Below are 21,883 nucleotides of genomic sequence, written 5' to 3' on the forward strand. Positions count from 1 at the left end.
GAGACTGAGCCTCAGAGACAGGCACAGGCCTGGGGCCAGGAGCCCTGCAGCCCTGGGAGCTCCCAGGCCTGGGCCAGGCGGGGCTCGAAGCCAGGCTGTCAGGAGCCTGGGTTAGGACCTGCCCATGAGAGCTACAAGGGAGGGGCCTGCCTGCCTAACTCCAGGCCAGGCCTGCCTAGTGCCTCCTGCCAGGCCATCTGGAGCCAGATCTCTCTCTCTCTTTCTCTCTCTCTCTCTGTGGTGTGTGTGTGTGTGTGTGTGTGTCTCCCAAGCCATGTGGGTGGCTGGGAGCTGTGGGGTTGTGACCTGGCCCTCCTGGGAAGCCTCTGACTCACCCGTGGTCAGTTTCACTTCTGACATCTGGTCAAGTTCACAGCTGGCCAGCTTCCTGCATGGCCATTTTCACTTTCCCTCTCCAAGATCTGGGAGCAAAGAGCCCCTTCTCCTTCCCCAACCCACCCCACCCCATAGTGACACATGGGAACTTACTGGCTTTCTGTTAAAACTTCCCCTTTTGGTGTGGGGTAAAAGAGGGCAGGAATTGACCGAATTGGAAATTACACCTGGGTCCCTGGCACACACCCCATCCCAAACAATTCAAACCATGTGTATTTCCAGAAAATCTCTTTGTACTATTTTTCTTTCTTTGCTATTTAATGTTCATCACTTATGTTTTATGTGTAAGTTTCAGGAGGACCCAAGAAATGATTACACAGGAGGCAAGGAGGGGAGGTGACAGGAGGGATGCTGGGGGTCTGGAGCTCGTGGCCCCCAGTTGGGGGGCCAAAAGGGTTCCATCTCAGCCCAAGGGGAGAAAAAAGGGGCCCCAGAACCAAACACATGCTAAAACATACTTGCCAGCCCCCAAAGCCCCTCCCCACCTGCTGGGGAGGAAAATAAATACACTCAGACTCTGTCCCACTCCCCAGGTGCCCAGGTGAGGGGCCAGCAGGTGAGTTTCCTCCCCTCATCACAGATTGAGGTCAAAGAATTGCCATTTACTACAATGCTCCTAGTCCCTTCCACAGGGCTGGGGGAACCCTGGGCTGGGGAGGGGTGGCTGTCAGCGCACAGCCTGCCTGGGGCTTGTCATGCTAAATAGAGGAGAGCCACACTCATTCCAACATCAGGCAAAACAGAACAGGCCAGGGAGGGGGTTGAAAGTCCACTGAGGCCTCATGGCCCCCTTCTGGCCAAGCTCAGGAAAAAACAGTCCTTTGCAGGCTTGTCTAGAGCTGGGAGAAATCCCCACGGGTCACAGTCGTTCCTTCTTGCCGCATTCCCACACTGGCCCGCTTTTCTTCATGACAACCTTGTGGGCCCAGCCAACCCCATACTTGTAAGGAAGGGGAGGATGGGGGAGCAATCCTCCACGTGTAAGCCCTTGAAGACAGACGCCAGCTCCAGCCTCAGCAGTCCTTGGCCCGCCAAACCCGGGGGCGAGTGAAGACGGCCGAGCAGACCTCAATTCCCTCCGATGCTTCTCTGGCAGCTGCCCCAGGCAGGATCCAGTCTCAGCCCAGGAGAAAGAACTCATGGAGAAAAGTGAGATTTCTCCTCCTGTGTGTATGTGTGTGCGCGTGCGTGTGTGCATGCGTCTGTGTGTTGCAAGGTGAGGGGTTCTTGGTCCCTGACCCCTAGGCTGATTCTAGGGGCCAGTGTTAGCTCCGGGTCTGTGCCTGCCGGATGGAGGGCAGCAGACTGGAGCCATGCCACAGTTGTCACACGGGCATGCTTGACAGGGACAGGCAGAGGGAAGCAGCACCCTTTCCACAAACCCCAAACCTGACTCCATCATGGACCAGGCCCTGGGCAAGCATCCCATCTCCACGGGTGGGCGGGCAGTGGGGAAGGGGTGGGGGTCTGGAGACAGTGGAAGGCAAAGCTGACTTGGCTTCAAGCCATTTCTCAGAAAGTCACCTGCCACCCTCCCCTCGCCCTCAGGCAAACCTGAGGCCCCTCATTTAGAGAAGACGGTGCCGGCCTGCACTTGGCCTCCCCATTGCTGTGCAGCTTTGGGCGAGTCACGGCCTCTCTCTGGGCCTCACTGACATATATGCAAAATGAGGGGAGTGGGCTGAGCTTCAAAACCCCCTCCCAGCTCTGACAGGCCTCTGATCCTCTTCATCTTAGGCTGGGGTGGGGGGCGAGAGGGGCTGAGGGAGGGTTGAGGCCACTGGGATGCTACCCTTGTTCCCCAAGTTCACAGTGTAGAGTCCATGGCTCTGGTTCCTCGATTCTTCCCTCTGAGTCTCTGGGGCCTTGTCACTTCCCCCAGTACCATCCCTGGTGTTGGTCCCCCAGATATGACACCTGCTGTGGTGGGAGGGGCTGGCCCACCTAGCAGTGTGGGAGGAGGGGGCAGGTGGCCTGAGATGGTGACGGGGCAGGGGCAGGGTGGGGGAGGCAGCAGGGGCACTTCTCTCTCTGGACAGGGAGTGTGGTCAGAAGTGAAGGGGCCACACGGGTTGCACCGACAGGGCTGTGGTTTTGGGGCCTGGACTCTGAGGTCCTGCCCAGAGGAGCTCAGTTCTGCCAGGCGGGCCCCCCACAAAGGGTGGGGGTGCGGGCTCCACAGGGGTTGGCTGGAGCATCGGTCGTCGGAATGTGGGGCGGGGCGGGGACTCCCTGGTTGGGCTCACACCGGGGACGTGGCAGTGGACTCACTGCACAGACTCTCCACGAGGTCGGCTCGCTGGATGCGGCGCAGGGCGGCCAGGAGGGCGTCCAGTGTGGCGCTGTCCTGGGTGGCCCAGCTTGCAAGCAGGGCGCGAACGGGGCAGGCCTCGTGGGTAAAGGAGTCTATGTGCTCGGGCTGGTAGCCCAGCTCGCCCGCCAGGTGCCGCCAGGTGTCCCCCGCAGACCCGTTGAGAAGCTTCTCCACCTCCTCCCGCTTGGCTGGGGGCAGGCTGCTGTAGAGGCCTCCATCACCCTTGAGGGCTGCAGAGAACCCAGAGGAGAGTCAGGTCCTACCCCTGCACTCCTTTCCCCAACAGTGGGCGCTGGGGTAAGACCCAAGGAGGGCGGTGGCAGTGCTCCTCCCCATCGAGAGGCCTAGGGCCAAGCCAAGGTCCTGGGTGGGACACCAGGAAGTGAAGGCACCTGGGGGGACTCGTTGTCCCTTCCTCCTGTCACTCCAGCCCAATCCCTACCCCCATCCCTCCTCTCCTACCCCCCAGCAATTAATCATGGCAAAGGAGGAGACGGCTTCTCAGTTCCAGACATCTACAGCAAGTGTCCCGGAGCTGGGCTATGGGCCACTAATTAGGGTACACACTTAACTACTTGTTCCCCAGAAGTCCAGGGCAGGAGGCTAATTGCAGCTACTTTGGGCAGTAATTAGCCCCCAGGGGGGACAATTAGCTTGATGAGTCTGGATGCTCCAACTTGTAAAAGCCTCCATTTCCCAAGTCCTTTCCCTGGAGAGGACCTCTCCTTCCCATTCTCCTCAGCCAGCCTCTCCATCCATCTACAGGGGCACTGCTGAGCCAGCCCTGCCTCCCCCTCCTCCCACAGTCCTTCCTTTAGTCTAATCTTAACCGCTTCTGTTTCCTCAGCCTCAGCTCCGACTCAGCTCCTCAACGGGGCCCCTGCTCACCCTGGCCCGAGGCCGTCTGCGTGTGGGGCTGCTGGTCATGCAGGCTCTGGCTGTCCACGGAGATGCCACTGTCACTATGGAGTTTTTCTCCCTCTGGTGGGGGCGTCTGGTTCACTGGCCGGCTGTTGGCTCCTTGCTTGTTCTGCTTGCAGCTGTTCCACCTGGAGCCAGAGGACAGGCCAGGTCTCAGGGGGCGGGGGCCGTAGCGGCGGATGCAGCTGAGGTATCTGTGCTCTGCCGTGCGAGGACCAGGGGCATGGCGGGTGCCCAACTGTAACCGCCACCCCAGCATCTAAGGCTCCTCTTTGCACATCTGCCCCCCACCTACCCTGAAAGCTCCATGAGGGGCCCTCTGTAAGTGTTCAGTAAATGTTCCTGGAATGAGCAGTGCAGCAATAAGTGACTGCTCAGGAACTCCTCTTCTCCAAATCTACCCTTCTAAAATACTCCCACATGTGGGCAGTGATACATACAAGGATTTCCTCTGCAATTATAAGCAATAACAAAAACCTGGAAAAAAAAACAAATGTCCATCAATAGGGGACTGGCTAAATAAATTACCATCCATCCATACTATTGAATGAGTGGTTACAAATGATCAGCTAATCTACATTGCTGAGGAAAGGTCTCCTGAGGGAGACTGAGTGAAAAAAGTAAGCTACAGAATATGTACAATGTGATCTCACTGATGCCTAAAAAGCCCTCCATGTTTACATGTAATTATAAAAGGTTTATATACATGTTTATAAAAAACACACACAGAAAATAGTTGGGAAGGATCCATTTCAAACAGATTCCAATAAGGAGAGGAGTAGGATTTGGGGAGATAAAAGGGGGCTTTTACTTTTGCTTTGAAAGATATTGGTCTTGTTTGCATTTTCTTAAACATGCATGTGTTACTTTGATGATTTTTTTTTTTTTTTTAAGAAAGAATGGAAAATGCATTTAAAGCTTTAAAACGCCTTCTGGGAGTTCGTGCACATCCTGGATTCCTGGATGTGGGTGCCACAGCATTCCCAGTGTGACAAGGGAAGGGGAAGAGACGTATGCACACGCAGGTGACTGTGGGGTGAAGGAGGTTGGGGGATGAAGACACAAGCAGTTGGGGGCTGGGGAATCAGGGAGTGGTACGGCATGGGAGTGGGAGGGGCTGGAGCCAGAACAGGGCAGGAGAGGACAGGACAGGACAGGGTGGATCCTCTCCCCTCACCTCCTGCTGACCTGCTGCACCCTGGAGTGGGGCAGTGGATGATGAGTGAGGATGAGCCTGGTTTGGGGTTGAGTTAAAAGGGTGTGTGTACAAGAAAAAGTTTTCCAACTGAAAAAAAAAAAAAAAAAAGGGTGTGTGTGTTTTCAGGTCAAGGTCACAGTAGAGTCTTCCTTGAGGGCAAACATCTCCCCTCTCTGTTGCCACTGTGCCCTCTCTTACCTCTTGAAGGCTATGTAGGCCACAAGGCCCACAACCACAGCAGCCAGGATGGAGCAATAGACGGGGATGAGGTTGTCGGTGGTGCCTCGGGTTACCACGGGCTGGGAGCTGCCCATCACTGTGGTCACCACATCTGCCACCGTGCTGGCTATGAGGTCTTGTTCTGGAGGTGCCTCAGGCTCCTGGGTGCTGGGGGCTGTGCTGTCAGAGCCCTCGGGGGGTGTGGACCTTGTAATCCAACGGCCAGGGATCTCTGCAAGAAAAGGCCACAGGAGTGAGGACCCACTTCCCCTGCCCCTCCCTTTTAGCTGTAACCCACTGCAGTGTTCTTCCTGTGTCCCCGCCCTGGTTCCGGGTACTCTTGTGCCCAGCTGTTATGCACAGTGTGGGGGCTGGGATTGTGTGCATGATGTCATGACGCTAAAGAGCAAGGCCTGTGGGCCCACAGAGCTGCATCTCCTTCAGGTTTGCCACTGACTTGCTGGGTGACTCTGGCCCAGCCCCTTTTTCTCTCAGAACCTCGATTTTCTTATCTATCTAATGGGGCTATTAAGAGGTCTCTAAGCTCCCTTCCATCTGGGGCTATGGTCCTGGAATTCTATTCTACCTCCCTGGGTACCTAGAGAGACCTATCTGGGAGCAAACACACAAAGCCTGACCACAGGGAGGCCTCAAGCTAGAATCACTCCAGGAAATGTCTCTCTGGCCCCAGCTTGTCCTAGATGACCCCAGTCACCCCCGTCCTAAGGAAAGAAGAGTGTACACAGGTCTGGTCAGAGAGGTGCTTTCCCCACACCACCTCCTTGAGAGCATTCCCTGACTTTTTGACCTCATGTCCTGGGCTCTAGGCTTGGGTGGAGAGGAGGGGTGCGGGGGCAGCTGGATTGCCTCCCTCCAGCCAGCCCTTGGACAGTGGCCAGCCTCTGTTTCCTGCCTTGTCTGGCTCCCACCTAGCCTGATCCTGCCACCCAGAGACGACAGCGTCAGGTAGCCCCAGCCCTCCTTGGTCAGGAAGCAGAGAGCCAGTGGAGAGGGGGCCCATGAGGCAGGTCCAGCCCAATGCCTCAGCCCCAGGGGAGACTGTGACTTGCCACCCACCGAGACCCTCTCATGCTAGCTGGGCATTGCCAGCCTCCCTGGCAGGGGACCCAGCCCTTCCTGGCACCAGTTGGTGGGATTTTCCATTCTGCCACACAGCTAGGGGCAGTGCTAGCGGTTGTGGGCTCTGGACGGCCTGGGGATACTTGTCTGGGCAAAGTTGCCTACCCCGTCCCTCCTCGCTTCCCACACCTGGGGCAGGGAGTGAAAGCAGAACAGGAGATGCCAATGGGGTGAAGGGGAGGGTACCTTGCCCCCAGCTCTGCCCACTCTGGTTCCTCGATTCCTCCTTCTGAGTCTCTGGGGCCTTGTCACTTCCCCCTAGTACCATCCCTGGTGTCAGCCTCCCAGATATGACATCCGCTGTGGTGGGAGGGGCTGGCCCACCTAGCAGTGTGGGAGAAGGGGTCAGGCGGCCTGAGATGGTGACGGGGCAGGGGCAGGGTCGGGGAGGCAGCAGGGGCACTTCTCTCTCTGGACAGGGAGTGTGGTCAGAAGTGAAGGGGCCACACGGGTTGCACCGACAGGGCTGTGGTTTTGGGGTCTGGACTCCCAAGCACGAGTGGAAGCTGCCACCCATCTTCTGGCCTCTTACACTCAAGATGAAAATGCTTCAAAGGCCCGTTTTCAGCACCTTCTGAGGGGCAAAGCCCCCAGATGTGAATCTAGAATCCGTCTGGCTGCCAGCGGTGAGGGGCTGCGATCTGTCACCCATCCCACCCTTCCCCGTCTCAGTCCTGGGAGGGGCCAGAGGGAGTGAAGGAGATGGAGCCCTGTCTTCTGGCAGCCCCACGTGGAGCGTTGGACTGGGGAGGGTCTTCTCTTGCTCTACCAGGGGACTGGGCAGGCTGGGGGGCAGCCCAAGTCCGGAGGCTGGAGACACAGCTCAGCTCAGAGTGACCCCAAGCCAGAGGCTGAAAGAGTGTGCATGTCTGGGTGCCCGTGAATGGGACCATCACCGAGATCAGAGCACGGTAGGGGAGGGCTGGGAGGGTAGCAAGGCATGGCCAGACCAGAGGCGGCGCTGACTCTCGGGGAGCTGCCCTCATCTCTCCAAACCCCTCTGATGAGGGCAGGAGGATGAGATCCAGATGTGGCCATGTCCACTAGCATTCCCCCATACTAAGCCCTTGGCAGGTCCTGACAGCCATTTCCGGGCTGGATGGAGGGACAAGATTACCCCTACGCAAAACGAATTTCACTGGGGCAGTGGGGAGCCCTTCTGCCCTAAGGGTAGGTGAGTCACCATGTTGACACCTGAAACTTATATGCAGGGGGGAAAGTATGGCAAGCTGGAGGGGAGGGGGCACCCATACCAAGAATCAAATTCCATTTCCTGAAATGGTCCCTCGTTCCAGAGCTGACATTTAACCCTTCAGAGCCTGAAGCTGAAAGGGGAACAAGGTCCAGGATGAACACATTCCCTCAGGAGCACCCTCCTCCTTCGGGGTGGCTGGGAAAGTGGGCTGGGATCTGAGAGGAATCTGTGAATGCCCCAAACCACAAAGCATGCTCCTCCCGCAGCCACCACCTTTCTTTGCTCTGCAGCGCCCCTAAGTCCCCCCAACCCCGCCCCCAGCTGGCTGGTCTGGACTTGTCCACAGAAATGTGCTGCCCGCTTCCCTGATGCCTGGCTGCTGAAACCCTCCCTGCGCTCTGCCTGGTGCCTGATGCCACTTGCCTGTCTCCTGGCCCAGGGCAATTGCCACCAGAACTACCACATCCTACTCCTACTCCTCATTCCTTCTCCAAGGCAGGCAGCTTTGAGTTCAACCTGGCCTTAGCCCAACAGCCCTCCCCATCCTGAGCTCCTAAAGCCAAAGATCACAGGACTTGGAAGGCAGGTGTGGGATGTTGGAGCCCCTATCAGACTGGAGGGTCCCCAGGGGCAGGAGATCGGGTGCTGACTGAGGCAGAAGCTCTGCTGCCTCCATCAGAATGGGGGATTTCTAAAGTGAGGGCTGTCTCTCCTTCAGCTGGGGACTAAGTGCTGGGACCATGTCTCTCTCATTAGACTGGGCGAAGGCTATCTCTCCCGGGGCTCACTGAAGGAGGTGCTGTATTGCCTGCTCAGGGTAAAAGCAACCTGAGGATGAAGGTTAGGTCTTAAAGGGAAATAGCTCAATGTGTGCATGGCCACAGGATGATAAGCAGGATGTAAAGGCACTGCCAGCCTCTCCCCGAAGTGGAAAAGCCCACCCGTCTCCCGAGACAGACGTCACCAACCAGAGACCAAAACAGCTCTGCCCTGGCTCCCATGGGGCTTCCTCCTCCCATCCCTGGAATCACCCCATCTCCTTTGGGCCTGTGCCTAGCTAAGGGCACACTCAGCTCCCATTCACCCCTGGAACTGACAGCCACGAGCATGCACTCCCTTGTCCCCGGGCTTTTGAGCCCCAGGTCTGCCCCCCCTCCTTCTTCCACAGAGCCCCTCCTTGGTGTTCCCTGAACGCCCCTCATCCTTCACTAAACTGCAAAACACGGTTGACCCCTCCCCTAGACAGGGCAAGCTGAAGTGGGCCAGCCCACTGTGCTCCCTAACCTGCAACAACCCTGGCAACCATATGACCAGTGAGGAAACTGTGGCCCAGAGACAGGAGTGGACTCCCTAATGTCAGATAAGGACAGGGTGGGTTCCATCTCAGGTCCCAGAGCCAAAACCCACCATGGACCTAGACCAGGGCTCAGAGTCAAAGGGTCCCAGCTCCTGAGGGTCCTCAAGCTGTTCTTCCAGTTCAGAAAGCCTGCCTCATGGATCAGACCCCTCCTGTTCTGTGCTGTGCCCTGGGGGTAGTGGCCACCTTCGAGCTGCTTGCTGTTCATCTAATCACTAGCGGGCAGTCACAGAGAAATGAGTCCCCGAGGATGAGTTACATGTAGTACCCGCGGCCTGGGACAATGAGAACCCCCCACTTTCCAAACACTTAGCCAAAAGAAGGAAACAGTGAGAAGGGTTCTTTGGTGAGACAGGATCGGGAACGACGTCCTCCCTCAGGTTACCAGGAAGGGACTGAAGCTCAGGGAAGGTGCACGCTGCCTTAAGGTCACAAAGCTGCCCCAGCAGGCCAGGCGGGGTCTTTGTCGACCTCCAGAGGGAGCCCTTCCTTATGCCCCCAGCCCACCCCCGCACCCCCTACTGCCGGCTCCCTAACAGCGCTCACCCTCGCACTCGGCGTCGGCCCAGCGTGTGCACTCGCGCAGCTGGCGCTCGGTGTCCTCGCACACGGTGCAGGGCAGGCACGGGTCCACGTGGTTGGCCTCATCTGAATACGTGCCGTCGGGGCACTCCTCGCACACGGTGTTCTGCTTGTCCTGGCACGAAAATACGAGGCCCGAGCCTGCCTCGCACACGCGGCACGCTTCGCAGCGCCCGGTCGTCTCGTCCTGGTAGTAACCGTAGGCACAGCGGCACACGGCGTCGTCGGCCTCCACGCACGGCGCCGACATGCTCTGAAGCCCCACGCACTCGGTGCACGGCTTGCACGGCTCCGTCGCGCTCACCACGTCGGAGAACGTCACACCTGAGCGCAGCGGACACCAGATTTAGTCGTCTGCTCTTTGGGCACCCCGGACGCAGGAGCCTGGAGTCTCTCCCTCACCCACTGCCTGCCAGGACGCTGACTTCCTCCTTCAGCTTCGCCTTCTCATCGACTCCTACCCTCTTCCAAGGGACTTTGACCCCTAGCCTGGTGAAAGTTGGTGGCAGCCAATTGGGTAAGGGGAAGAAGGCCCGGAGCCGCTTCCTTCAGCCTCCAGAAGCACTGGCCGGCCAGGAGGGTTTCCCGGATAACCCAGCTGGTGCCAGTAAGTTTCTTGGCAAATTCTCTTTGAGACTTCCCAGGCCTGTAGGGTGTTCCAGCATGATTAACGAATAATCTGAACGTGGTTCCCACCCAGCCCTCCCCGCAGGCCAAAACTGGGCTGCTAACCCAGTCCAGGCAAGGTAGGCCTTCCCCTAGGGAGCCTCCTGCCTCATCTGCCTTCAGTTCCTCTTCACACAGGTGTGGGCTCAGATGCACCCTGAATGGAAGTGACCAGGGTTAGACAGCAGAATTTCCCACCCGTGGCGCTACCCCCACGCTGCTGAAGGGCTTGGCTCCTGAGGGTGGGGACGGATCAGCAGGCAAGAGGGTTCAGGTAAGGCAGGAGCCACTGAAGCTAGAGAGCTGGCTCTTAGCCCACACTCAGTCTCTCAGATGGATATTGTTGAGCAGTACACAAGCTGCACAACTGTATATGATCACCCCTTTGAGATCTGCACATGCGTCCTCTGCCCTTTCAGCCAGCATGCAAGGGAAATGTCCAAGCTCATTCTTCACTCATGTTTTCTTAATTAGTGGATGTGCACTCCAGAATAAGGAGAAGGAGGCCAGGCATGCCAGGGTCCTTGCCTCCTTGTACAGGGAGGGGAAGGAGCAGGGCCAGATCTTCTTCACCCCTTCCAGCCTTGGGTGGAGAACTCTGTGCCAACCTGGATCTGGCAGAACCTATCCTTGCTCCAAGGACAGAAAGAACATAGATTTAGGAACCTGAGAACTAGGGAAGGACAGATTGTTCAGAATGTGGAAGCAGAAGCAGAAAGGCTAAAGCACCATTGGGGGAAACTGAGGCCTGTTGGGGGGGTGGGGTCTTAACATTATTCAAAGGTGTCAGAGACAAGATGGAGCAAGGGGTCACTGGCTTGGGGGGTGTGGTGGGGGGATAGGGAGGCAAAGAGGGAAAAGCCAGAGAGAAGTGAAAGGGGTAGAATTGGGGACAGAGGCTGGGCATGGTGGCTCACTCCTGTAATGCCAGTACTTTGGGAGGCCAAGGCAGGCAGATCACTTGAGGCCAGGAGTTCAAGACTAGCCTGGCCAACGTGGCAAAACCCCATCTCTACAAAAACTACAAAAATTAGCTGGGTGTGGTGGTGCACACCTCTAATCCCAGCTACTCGGGAAGCTGAGGTGGGAGGATTGCTTGAGCTTGGGAGGCAGAGGTTACAGTGAGCCAAGATTGCACTAGTGCACTCCAGCCTGGGCGACAGAGTGAGGCACTGTCTAAAAAAGGAAAGAAAAAAGAAGAAGAAGAAAATAGAAAAGGGTAGAGGAGAGAAGGAAAGACCCAGGAAGAAGGGCCTGGAGGGAGACTTCAGTTTCAAGTCAGTTCTGACAGAGGAACCCAGTATCCCTTTTCCTAGGAGCAGGCAGATCTGGATTCAAAATCTACTTCCATCGCTTATCAGCTGTGTGACTTCGGGTGTTTTACTTAACCTCTCTGAGCTTTTTCTTTCTCTGTAAAAATAAGGAGCAATATCTGCAGTCACAGGGTTGTGGTGAGGAATAAATGAAATTCAGCCATAAAGTCTTGGCATGTAGTTGGGATCCTATAAAGACTGGGCCCCATGGGGGTTGGGATCGATAAGAACAGTGAACTTTGGTGGTAGGAATATGGTCAGACAGCAGAAAGAACGTCCAAACACAAACAGCCAAGGCAGGATGTCTGATCTATACAAACAAGAGGGTCCTGGCTGGCTGGCATGTGACAGAGGGTAAATCTAGTCACACGGGAGGGGAAAAGGAGAACCCTGCTCATGGCAAAACACAGAAAATTAGCAGAAAACTCCTGGGAGAGGGTTTTAGGTGGTGTGAAAAATGTGGTCTTTTTTGGCAGAGAATGAAGGCAGGGGCTTAATAGGTTTCCTTGTGGAAACGTTTTAAGGATAGAGGGAAAGTCCGCTGGGGTCTCCATCCCATAAAGTGGGCTTGTAAAGGCAGCCTGTTAACGCAGCTGGAGGTGGAGGAGGGGGAGACAGGGAAGGAGGGGAAAAGGGAGGGGAGGGAGGAAGTGGAAGGGAGGATTCTCAAAGCCATCTCCCTGCCTGCCTCCCTTCCCTTCCAGAGATTCTGGAACTTCCCTCTCCTGATGTCCTCCACCCCACCTCCTGCTGAAGATCCTTTGACTGAAGGGAAAGGGTTCCCATCATTTAGGTCCTGGGAGGAGAGCCCTGGGCTGGAGTCCAGGAAGCGAGAGAGGCAGATTTGGAGGTTCTGGGATAGCTGATGGTTGGCCACCCCGCCCTGGGATGGAAACCCTGTTAGGCCAGACAGCAAGATGGCAAAGGCATTGGAGGATGTCCCACCTCCACACGTATGCCCAGGCATCTCTTGGCTGCAGAATGGAGTTACAGGATCCACAAGCACAGAGAAGGGGAACAGTGTGTCTGGGGAACACCAAGAGTTGGGGTTGCCTTAAGGACAGATAGACTCTGGGGGGACATCCAGAGAGGTAATACTAGGTCCGCAGGTGGATTCAGAGGCTCCAGCTCTATCCCCTTATTCCCAGCCAGATTAAATAACAATCTGAGTATGGTTCCCTTGAGCCCTCCAGGTGGGCATCAAGTGCCAGGTAGAAGGCAGGTTCTGAGTGGCAGTCATCAGGAAAAGGGCAGGGAGCCCATGGTCCAAAGGCAGCAACTAAGGACTGGGGGCACCCATCAGGGACCAAGACCCCTGACTCAAAACACGAGGGGATTCAGACCCTGGACAAGGCTGGGGCTAAGAGGCCCAGACCCACCAGCCCTGGAAGATGAGATTCTCTCCCCTCCTGAAAGAAATCCCAGGCAGGGTTGAGCTCGGTGGCTCACGCCTCTAATCCCAACACTTTGGGAGACTGAGGCAGGTGGATCACGTGAGGCCAGAAGTTTGAGACCAGCCTGGTCCACATGGTAAAACCCCATCTCTACTAAAAATACAAGAATTAACCAGGCATGGTGGCCTGCACCTGTAGTCCCAGCTACTCAGGAGGCTGAGGCAGGGGAGGGAATCACTTGAAACCAGAGGTGGAGGTTGCAGTGAGTCAGTCATGCCATTGCACTTAACCTGGGCAGCAGAGGCAAGCCTGCCAGAAAGAAGAGAAGAGAGAAGTGAGAAAAGAGAGAGGGGGAGGAGAGAGGAGGGAGGGAGGAAAGGAAGGAGGAAGGGAAGGAAAAGGGAAAAGGGAAGAAGGAAGGAAGGAAGGAAGAGGGAAGGAAGGAAGGAAGGGAAAGAAAGAGGGAAAGAAAGAGAGAAAGAAAGGAAGGGAGGAAGGAAGGAGGGAGGAAGGAAGGAAAGAGAGAAAGAAAGAAAGAGAGAGAGAGAGAAAGAAAGAAAGAAAGAATCCCAGGCAGGAATGGGCACAGCTCCCCATCTCCCCTCCCCTCCCCTCTGTCACCCAACAATAAGGACATCTTCAGGACCCCTATCCCTGCTGCCTTGGGAAAACTCTGCTTCCTGGTCAAAGCTGGAGAAGAGTTGGTCTGTGGGGGAGAGCAGCCACACCCCCAGGATCCCCCAAGGTCAGCCTCCAGGGCAGCCAGGATTTGATCCTCCTCTCCCTTCCCCCAAACACACCAGGGATAAGTGGCAGCCATTGATTTTGCAGTGCAGATGATATTTTTAGCTGGTCTTAGCATCAGCTATTCCTCCCTGCCCAGCCACACTCTTCTACCAGGCCTCTGCCTTCTCAGGAGCTGGGAATGGGCACCCCTTGGAGATCCCCTATGGGGTTCCCCTCCTCCCTCTGCACACGTCCCTTCTCCATTCTCAGCTTCTCCCATCTGGGAGAAACGCCTCCTACACTGGGTCTGACCCACTTCTGGTGACCTTACAGTGGTGGGCAGGGGACCCTTCCCACTTATAAGGCCTCTACTGGGCATGCTCCTCCCAGCACCCCTCCCTTTCACGCCTCTCCTCCCCACCCCCATTCTTCTCCCCTCCTGCTGCCCGCCACCCTCTACTCACTGTCCAGGCAGGGCTCACACACGGTCTGGTTGGCTCCACAAGGCTGGGCCACACCTTCGCCCAGGTTGCAGGCTTTGCAGCACTCGCCGCCGTGTGTGTACAGGCCTGTGGGGCATGCCTCCTTGGCACCTCCAAGGGACACCTGGATGGAGGCAGAGCAGAGGGTCAGACTGGCAAGAGAAAGGCGGGGGCTCTTCCGGGGAATCAAACACCCCCTCCCACTGCCTTCTATTAGAACCACCTGGGCTGGGATGAGCTCACCAGGGAGGCATTAGGCACATCAAAGCTGACAGGGGAAAGGCAAGTGAGGGACAATATGCCTGTGCAGGCTGCTGGGGGTGTGAGGTCAGAGCTTCAGCTGCTGACCTTCTGGAAAGTTCATCTTGGGGTTACAGCAACTCCTGGAATCCCAAGGATACACCACATGGGGAAGGTGGCCTGAGGCCCAGCGGAGGGCCTACCAACAGGGATGTCATCGGTGGTTGGACAGGTTGTAGCTTGCACAGGGCTCCCAGCCAACGGGGCAAGTAGAGCTGAAACCTAGCCCAAACTCCATTCGCTAAGCTTTGACCTGCAGGGCTGCATCTACCCAGAGGAGGGCCTTTTTCTAACAAACGCCAGCAGGACCCTACTCCAAGTTCTTAATTCCACATATTAAATAATAAATGGGAGATATCCATGCCCAAGAGCAGAAAGCAGAGGGTTGGGGTCTTGGGTTTGAATCCTGAGTCTGCACTGGGGGTCTTGCCTGCCCAGCTTCCCTCTGAGTCTTCATCTCTTCACAGAGATGGCAACAGCCTGGTGCCAGGGCAAAAGACCAACTGTTTGGCAAAAGCCTGGCACCGAGATGGAGGGAAGGGAGACTGTTATCAATGATGGGACAGTGGCTGCTCTCACCAGCCAGCATCCCTGCCCTGCCAGGGTTTGATTTTCAGCCACCAGTCCTCCCCCTCCCCCATGTGGTCACTGGGAACAGCGCTGGAACCAAGGGAAAGGGGAGTCAGGTTCCTGCCACTGAAGCATCTTTGCTCATGGATGGAACAATTTAACACCAGATTCCCCAGGGGGAGGGGCTGCTGGAGGCTTGCTTTATATTTCTGTTCCTTAAAAAAAAATGTCTAATAAAACTCCAAAGCCTGCTTTGCTGGCTCCAGACCATGCAGCCCTCATTTGATGCTGAGAAGTATGGGCTCTGGGGTCGTGGGACTAGAAGGAAGCTTTACAAGCTTGTTTTGGGCATTCTGCTTCTTCCACATTGGCCAGATCATGGCCAAGACACTCCTTTCCCTCCAGCCTTTTAAAATATCCTGCAGTCTCATCAGGGTTTGGTGGGGAAGGAAACAGAGGAGTCAGGGGGATAGACAGGTTAGATCAACCCATGAGGGAGCCTGTGGTCCCCATGAGACCAGCAGAACAGGCACAGGCAGCAGAGGAGGGGGAACCTTGGTGTTGCCACACCTCCTCCCGGGCAGCAACATACTCAGTGCTGGGAACATCTGCAGACCAGGAGGCTCAGGGTCCCAGATGCAGGCTTTCCCTCAAGAGGCAAGATTCCAGAAGGGCCTGTTCTGATTTCTTTTCATCCCATAGGGCTCTGCTTAAATGTCACTTCCTCGAGGAAGTGGTCCTGTGGCACCCACACCTTGCGGATTAGGTGGGGCTGCCATGTTACACATCCAGCCTGTTCTCCGGTTCTCTGTGCTCTTGCCTGGCCTGAACTTATAGACTCCCTCACTGGACTGTCAGTTCCCTGAGGGAGCTGGATTGCCCCAGGGCCTGATGCAGTATCTGGCATGCAGTAGCCTGAACTTATAGACTCCCTCACTGGACTGTCAGTTCCCTGAGGGAGCTGGATTGCCCCAGGGCCTGATGCAGTATCTGGCATGCAGTAGGGACACAATGCATACACATGTGGAGTTGAAATACACGAAAATACTATATGACCTCAATTACCCAGAACTCTGGGAGAGCGACTGTTGGTTAGCTGAGATTCCCGACTGCCAGGCTTTGCTGCTCTCATCATTTTTCCTTTTCACCATGGTGGCTGCACCCTTCCCTGTCTCTGGAGCAAATCTTCATGGCTTCCCATGACTCAAGGACTCTGTATTTACACCAGCGATTATTCTGGGCTGCAATGCAGGGAAACTCTTGTGTTCTTTGCACAAATTACCACACTTTTGTCTTTTTGAGTTCTCCTGTCAGCCCTTTTTTTTTTTTTTTTTTTAAATATAGTTTTTCTGTTTCCTCCCTTCCTGTCAAGGTATCAGTTGTCACTTCTTGCTGCTACCAGTGTGACCTGAAGCAGCCCTTCCCCTACCACGCTAATCTATTTAAGGTCTAATTGAATATTCGGAAACTGTGGAACTCGCCTTGGTAGAAAGGTATGTGCTGCCTGGGCGTGGTGGCTCACGCCTGTAATCCCAGCACTTTGGGAGGCCGAGGCGGGCAGATCACGATGTCAGGAGATCGAGACCATCCTGGCTAACATGGTGAAACCCCGTCTCTATTAAAAATACAAAAAATTAGCCAGGAGTGGTGGCAGGTGCCTGTAGTCCCAGGTACTTGGGAGGCTGAGGCAGGAGAATTGCTTGAACCCAGGAGGCAGAGGTTGCAGTGAGTTGAGGTCGTGCCACTGCACTCCAGCCTGGGCAACAGAGTGACACTCCATCTCAAAAAAGAAAAAAAAAAAAGAAAGGTATATAAATAGGATCTGAACCAGGAGGAGGCAAGCCTCTGAGTACAATGTGTGAGCTCTTGCGCCACTCTGAATCCTGGCTCCTCACTTGACCTGGGTCAAGTTTTGAATCTCTGTGCCTCAGTTTCCTCATAATTAGGTAATGATGACAGTACCTGCATCATAGGATTGCTGTAAGTATTACACAAGTGAGTAAGGTGTTTATGTACTTTGGGACCCCTCTTTTCTGTCCTCCAGGGTCTACTTTGTGGCCATTGGCTGTGTTCCAGTTAGTTGGGCTCTGGATGGCTGAGGAAGTCTGTCTACAGTGGTCTTGGGTGGTATGAGGGCTTTGTGCAAATGCCCCTGCCAAGACGCCTGTTCTCCCTGCTGCAGCCTGAGGTCCTCTCTCTTCTCTTAAAACTTGCATTTGGAGTAGGGGCCAGATAATTAGTAACCATGTGTTTCCTGTGCTTGTTTTATGTTCCCTATGTTGTAAAATCCTAGATCTGCTTCTTAATAGTATGTTGCTAAAAAAAAAAAAAAAAAAAAAAAAAGTATGTTGCTTTGGGTAAATTACTTAATCTCCCTAAACCTCAGTTTTTCTCACCTAAAACATTGGGTTGATAATGTCTACTGCCGAGGATTGCTGGGAGAATTAAGTGAAATAATTTATGCAAATATGTCTGGTCTATAGTAGGAATTTAGTAGGAATTGAATAAATGTTAGTTATCAAAGAAGCATCTCGTCTTAGGGAGACCCCAGGCAGGAGGGGAGAGTTCAGCCAAGTAGGGAGGGGTGACTAACATTCAGGCTAATTGCTCCAAAATCAGATCCAAAAGGATGAATTTATAGGAATGACAGATACATTTCCCTGAAATTTAGTCATTTCACATTTGACAGAATGATTTCAGCCCATTTTTAAGAACGTTTGTAATCTTTTTGTTTTGGCCATTTCAAGGCTTACAAGGAACTAAGGTGGAAGGATCCTTAGATGAATTTACTTTTTTTTTTTTTTTTTTTTTTTGGAGACGGAGTCCCGCTCTGTCACCCAGACTGGAGTGCAGTGGCCGGATGTCAGCTCACTGCAAGCTCCGCCTCCCGGGTTTACGCTATTCTCCTGCCTCAGCCTCCCGAGTAGCTGGGACTACAGGCGCCAGCCACCTCGCCCGGCTAGTTTTTTGTATTTTTTTAGTAGAGACGGGGTTTCACCGTGTTAGCCAGGATGGTCTCGATCTCCTGACCTCGTGATCCGCCCGTCTCGGCCTCCCAAAGTGCTGGGATTACAGGCTTGAGCCACCGCGCCCGGCCTGAATTTACTTTTTAAGAATTTTCATTTTTTTAAATTAGAGACAAGAGAGAAACAGCAAAATAGTTGAAATTATTTGAAACCATACGAATGTTTCAGTATAATCAGCCCTGGCCATTCACAACAGCTTCAGCAAAGGGCTCTTAAGTGAATGGGGCCGTGGTCACCGCCATGGGATGGGAGAGGTTTTCAAACACCTGGAGGGCCTTTTGAGGTCTATGCAAACCCACGGGAGGCACTGGCACATGCCCCTCACTCCCCTTGGGTAGGGGAGGAGTTGGGAGGAAAGGAGCTAATTACCCAAGATAATGTAGCATAGAGACTTGAGAGGGGGCAGGGGCACTGCGTGTGGAGAAGGGGCTCAGATCTAAATGTGTGGGGCCAAAGGCATAGGGCACGATTTAATCTCTCAGAGCCAGGACTCCTTCCATGATCCGGAAGGTAGGGGGCGGGAGGGAGCCTGGCATATGCAGGAAAGAGAACATCCTGGGTTCCAACAAAGGCACCACCACTCACTCACTGGGGGAGCCTGGTCTCGGGCCTGAAAGTCTGCAGGGCTCTGTTTCCTCATCTGCGAAGTGGGAATAGCGAAATTCACCTTGCTGGGACCTTATAAGGATTAAATAACTCAAGAGAAAGTACCAGGGCAAGGCACGTAGTAGGAACTCAGCACATTCAATTATTCCCGCCTCCCCACGCGGTCCTCCAGGGAAGAAGCGAGGCGCTTGAGCCCGACTGGGCTGGTACAGTGGGGTGGGGGCCCGTCCCCCCACGGAGCTGCCTCCCCATCCACCATCCACCCCAGCCCAGCCCGGCCGCTCACGCACGCCCATTTGCTGCCCTCGCTCCATCCCTATTAGGCGCATTAGCCAGCCCAGCGGCTCTGGTTACAGACGTCTGAATGACAAAGTGCCTCCATTACCGGCGCGGCCCGCCAGCAGACCCGCCGGGACGCGCTCTGGTTTCAGCCCTCTCTCTCGCGCCGCGTCCCAGGAAGAAACTCGGACCGCGCACAGCCAGCCCAGACGGAGCAGCCGTCCTCGGAGGCGGAGGCGGGAGCCGCAGGGGCTGCAGACGGCAGGTCCACCTTCCCCAGCGCCCAGGCCCTCCATGCCCAGCTCCCCTCCTTCTGGGTCTCCGCGCCTGGACCCTCGCTCCTGCCCAGACCCGGATCCCACGTAGTCGCCCCTCTGGGATCGGGACTAGAGACCACCCCGGTCCCTCCTACCCGCCCTTCTGGTCCACGCTCGCCCACTCGCGTCCGAGCAGCGTCTCTAACCAGCGGGGTTAGTCAGCAGATGTGCCCGCGGTCGCTCCCAAATCCCCGGACTCAGCTACAAGTCCTGACAGTTCCAGGGAACCCGGGCTGAGCTTTCGGACTGGGGCCCGCACCCGGACAGGATCTCTGTCCACCTCACCCGCAGGCTCTACCGCCGCTTGACTCTGGGGACAGTGTCAACCCCGCCCCTTCTGGAAAACGCAGCCGTGACCCTGATCTGGGACAGCGGCTACCCCCTGAAAAGATGGGGGAGTACCGAGTTGGGACTCAGGTCGGGGGAGTCTAGCCACGACTCTGGCCCAACTTGCTGTGATATCTCGGCCAAGTCGTTAAAACTCTCAAAGCCTCAGTCTCCGTATCTGTAAAGCCGGGATTTGGTGCGCAGTGCTCAGATGAAAGACGCTGGCAGGGAGAGTGAAGACGCCTCCTCCATTGCCAGACCTTCCAGAGCATTCGGTTCATGGCCATACAGCAGGCCACATCTGACAATCTCCTCGGACCGCCCGGAGGACCCGCCGACCTTTGCCGAGTCAGTGGCTCGGGACACCGCGCGGCAGAATCCGAGGCGTCCGCGCGCTCCCGTCTCGTTAGGTGCCCAGCGGCTTGCACCGAGAGCCAGGCGAGGCGCAGACCGGATCCTGACCCTTCGAGGAGCTGGAGCCCACGGAGCGCTGTGGGCGCGGCGCTCGGGTCGCGCAGCTGGGTTGGGGGAGGCGCGCAGCCCCAGACGCTCAGCAGCCGCGGACTGCACTTGTCTCGCCCCGCAGCGCCTCCTGCCGGCCGCCTCCCTCCTGCGCAGCCAGAGCGGCGCGCTTTCGGGACGGGTCCCCGCCTAACGCGCCCGGGCGCTCTGCACCCCGAGATGTAGCCACCGCCAGCCTGGGTAGGAGCACACCTGGTCCGTCCCTCGCGATCCGCCGCGCTGCTTCAAGCCGTGAGAACACGAGCGTCGGAGGAGCCCTTCAGCCGTGGGGGAACCCCAAGAGCGGGTTCGCCCCGGCGAAGTGGGCACTCCCCTCCCAGCCTTAGATCCCCAGCCGCAATTCCAGGACTGGGCGAGGCCGCGGGCAGGAGCGCCGGGACAGGCGCTGGAAATGTCCAAGCCTCCGCTCTCTTCTCTCACTACCCCTCAGCCGGCAGGCGGGACCCTGACCGCTTTAGGGTCCGCGGCCCGCTCCGTCTGCTTTCCTTTTGCTTCCCGTCTCTCTGCCGCCCTCGCCGTCCTTCCTCTTCTGCCCTCCCTAACCCACTTCTCAGCCGCTCTCCGGCTCCCCAACCTCTCCCTCCGACGCCCCTCCCCCCCATTGTCTGGCCGGTCCCCATTGTCCTTGTCAGGTCCCCTCTGTCTCCAGTCCCTCCGACCTCCTCCATTGTTCCATCCCCTCGTCTTGGGCTCCCCGCCCCAACCCAGCTCACCCCTCACATCTCTAGTCCCCGTCCAGTTCCCCCTCCTTCTCTCGCCTTGGTTCCGTCCCACGACTCTCCAGAGACCGAGATGCTGAGGGGAAAGTCCCTTCGGGATCCCGACATTCGAGTGTCCTCTTCCGAAGAACCCAGGCATCCGAGAGCCCCATGCCCCCTCCTGAAAGACCCCTCCCAGCTCCTCCACCGCCCCCTGCGGTACCTGACGAGCCGCAACCGCGCTCCGGTCTTGCCCGCATCTCCACCCTGGAGGGTCGCCTCCGCGTTCCGGGAACCCTAGACCCTCCTTCGTGGTCCTGACATCAGAGACCCTCTCCCACCACCCACCCTTAGCATCTGGGACCCCAGCGCTCTGTTCTGTTTCCTTGGTGGCGCCGCCCGGCTCTCCTCGGAGTTCTGATCCCGGGAAAGGGAGCGGGCCCCCTCCGGCTAGCACTCACCCCCAGAAGCAGCAACAGCAGCAGGCGCGGCCCGTCCATGGCGCGGCCGGTGGCACCTGCCCTCATCGTCCGCCTCCCGCGGCAGCGCTCGGTTTCCAGCTCGGTCCGCTCTGCGGACTGATGGGGCTGCGCTGCGCTGCCCTCCTGCGCCCCCCCGGCCCGCCGGAGCTGGCCGCGGCTCAGCTCGCTCTGACTGCGGGCGGGAGAGGCTGGGTGAAGCCAGTGCTGCGGCCCCGCCTCCGCCCCGCCCAGCCCGCCCACCCCCGGAACCGCGCCCGCCCGCCCCGCTGCCTCGGGGTGGGGAGCGGAGGCAAAGGGAGGGCGTGCGGTTCCCCGCACCCCGCTGCCGCTTCTCCCCGCCTTGTCCCTTAGAGCCTCTCACCCATCCCGCCCTGGTACCCAGTTCCCGGCCCGCACTACTGCGCGTCCGTCCCGGATGCTGTGGGCCCGGGGACCAGGGCGTCCCCACTGCGGTTTCTGTTCCTCTCCGGCTGCGGCCCGCCACAGGGTTCACTCTCTTACCCATCTTCCTACGTATCTGGCTTCACCTTCTCCCTGGAGCCTTGCTCCCTACCTGGCCCCTATCAGTAAGAATGCCCGCTTGCCCTCCCTGCCCTTCATCTACGCCCATCACCCCACCTCCTCCCCTATTCCCACCCCTCCCCTTCCCAGTGCAGGAGATCCCTGAGCAGAGGCCTGGGGGAGGGGAGGGGCGCAGGCGGCCTGACCTCGGCCATTGACATTCAAGGTGGAGTCCATTCCAACATCATTTGATTCTCAAATGAGGGGTTTGAAGGGGTCACAGGTGTGCACACAATGCACAGGAATACACACTCTCAAGCTCACCTGTATGTGTGATTGTGCACTTACGTGT

General features: G+C 56.7%; 1 protein-coding gene across 1 annotated transcript; it reads right to left on the reverse strand.

The window, feature by feature from the left end:
- Nucleotides 1-611: 611 nt before the first annotated feature.
- On the reverse strand, nt 612-21,194 carry NGFR (nerve growth factor receptor). Its single transcript, XM_003912708.3, has 6 exons — nt 21,010-21,194; nt 13,886-14,027; nt 9,287-9,646; nt 5,028-5,280; nt 3,599-3,759; nt 612-2,940 (listed from the first exon to the last, which is right to left on the reverse strand). The coding sequence occupies exons 1-6, from the start codon at nt 21,073-21,075 to the stop codon at nt 2,639-2,641; spliced, it is 1,284 nt and encodes a 427-aa protein (XP_003912757.1). The 5' UTR covers nt 21,076-21,194; the 3' UTR covers nt 612-2,638.
- Between the last annotated feature and the right edge of the window lie 689 nt (nt 21,195-21,883).

Source organism: Papio anubis, chromosome 17 (genome assembly GCF_008728515.1).
Source record: "Papio anubis isolate 15944 chromosome 17, Panubis1.0, whole genome shotgun sequence".
Taxonomy (NCBI): domain Eukaryota; kingdom Metazoa; phylum Chordata; class Mammalia; order Primates; family Cercopithecidae; genus Papio; species Papio anubis.

Coding starts and splice junctions, on each gene's coding strand:
- NGFR (XM_003912708.3), bottom strand. CDS start 21,075: ATGAGGGCAGGTGCCACCGGCCGCGCCATGGACGGGCCGCGCCTGCTG. Junction 5,281..9,286: donor GGCCGACGCCGAGTGCGAGG/GTGAGCGCTGTT, acceptor CTTTTCTTGCAG/AGATCCCTGGCCGTTGGATT. Junction 2,941..3,598: donor GCAGACGGCCTCGGGCCAGG/GTGAGCAGGGGC, acceptor GGTTCTCTGCAG/CCCTCAAGGGTGATGGAGGC.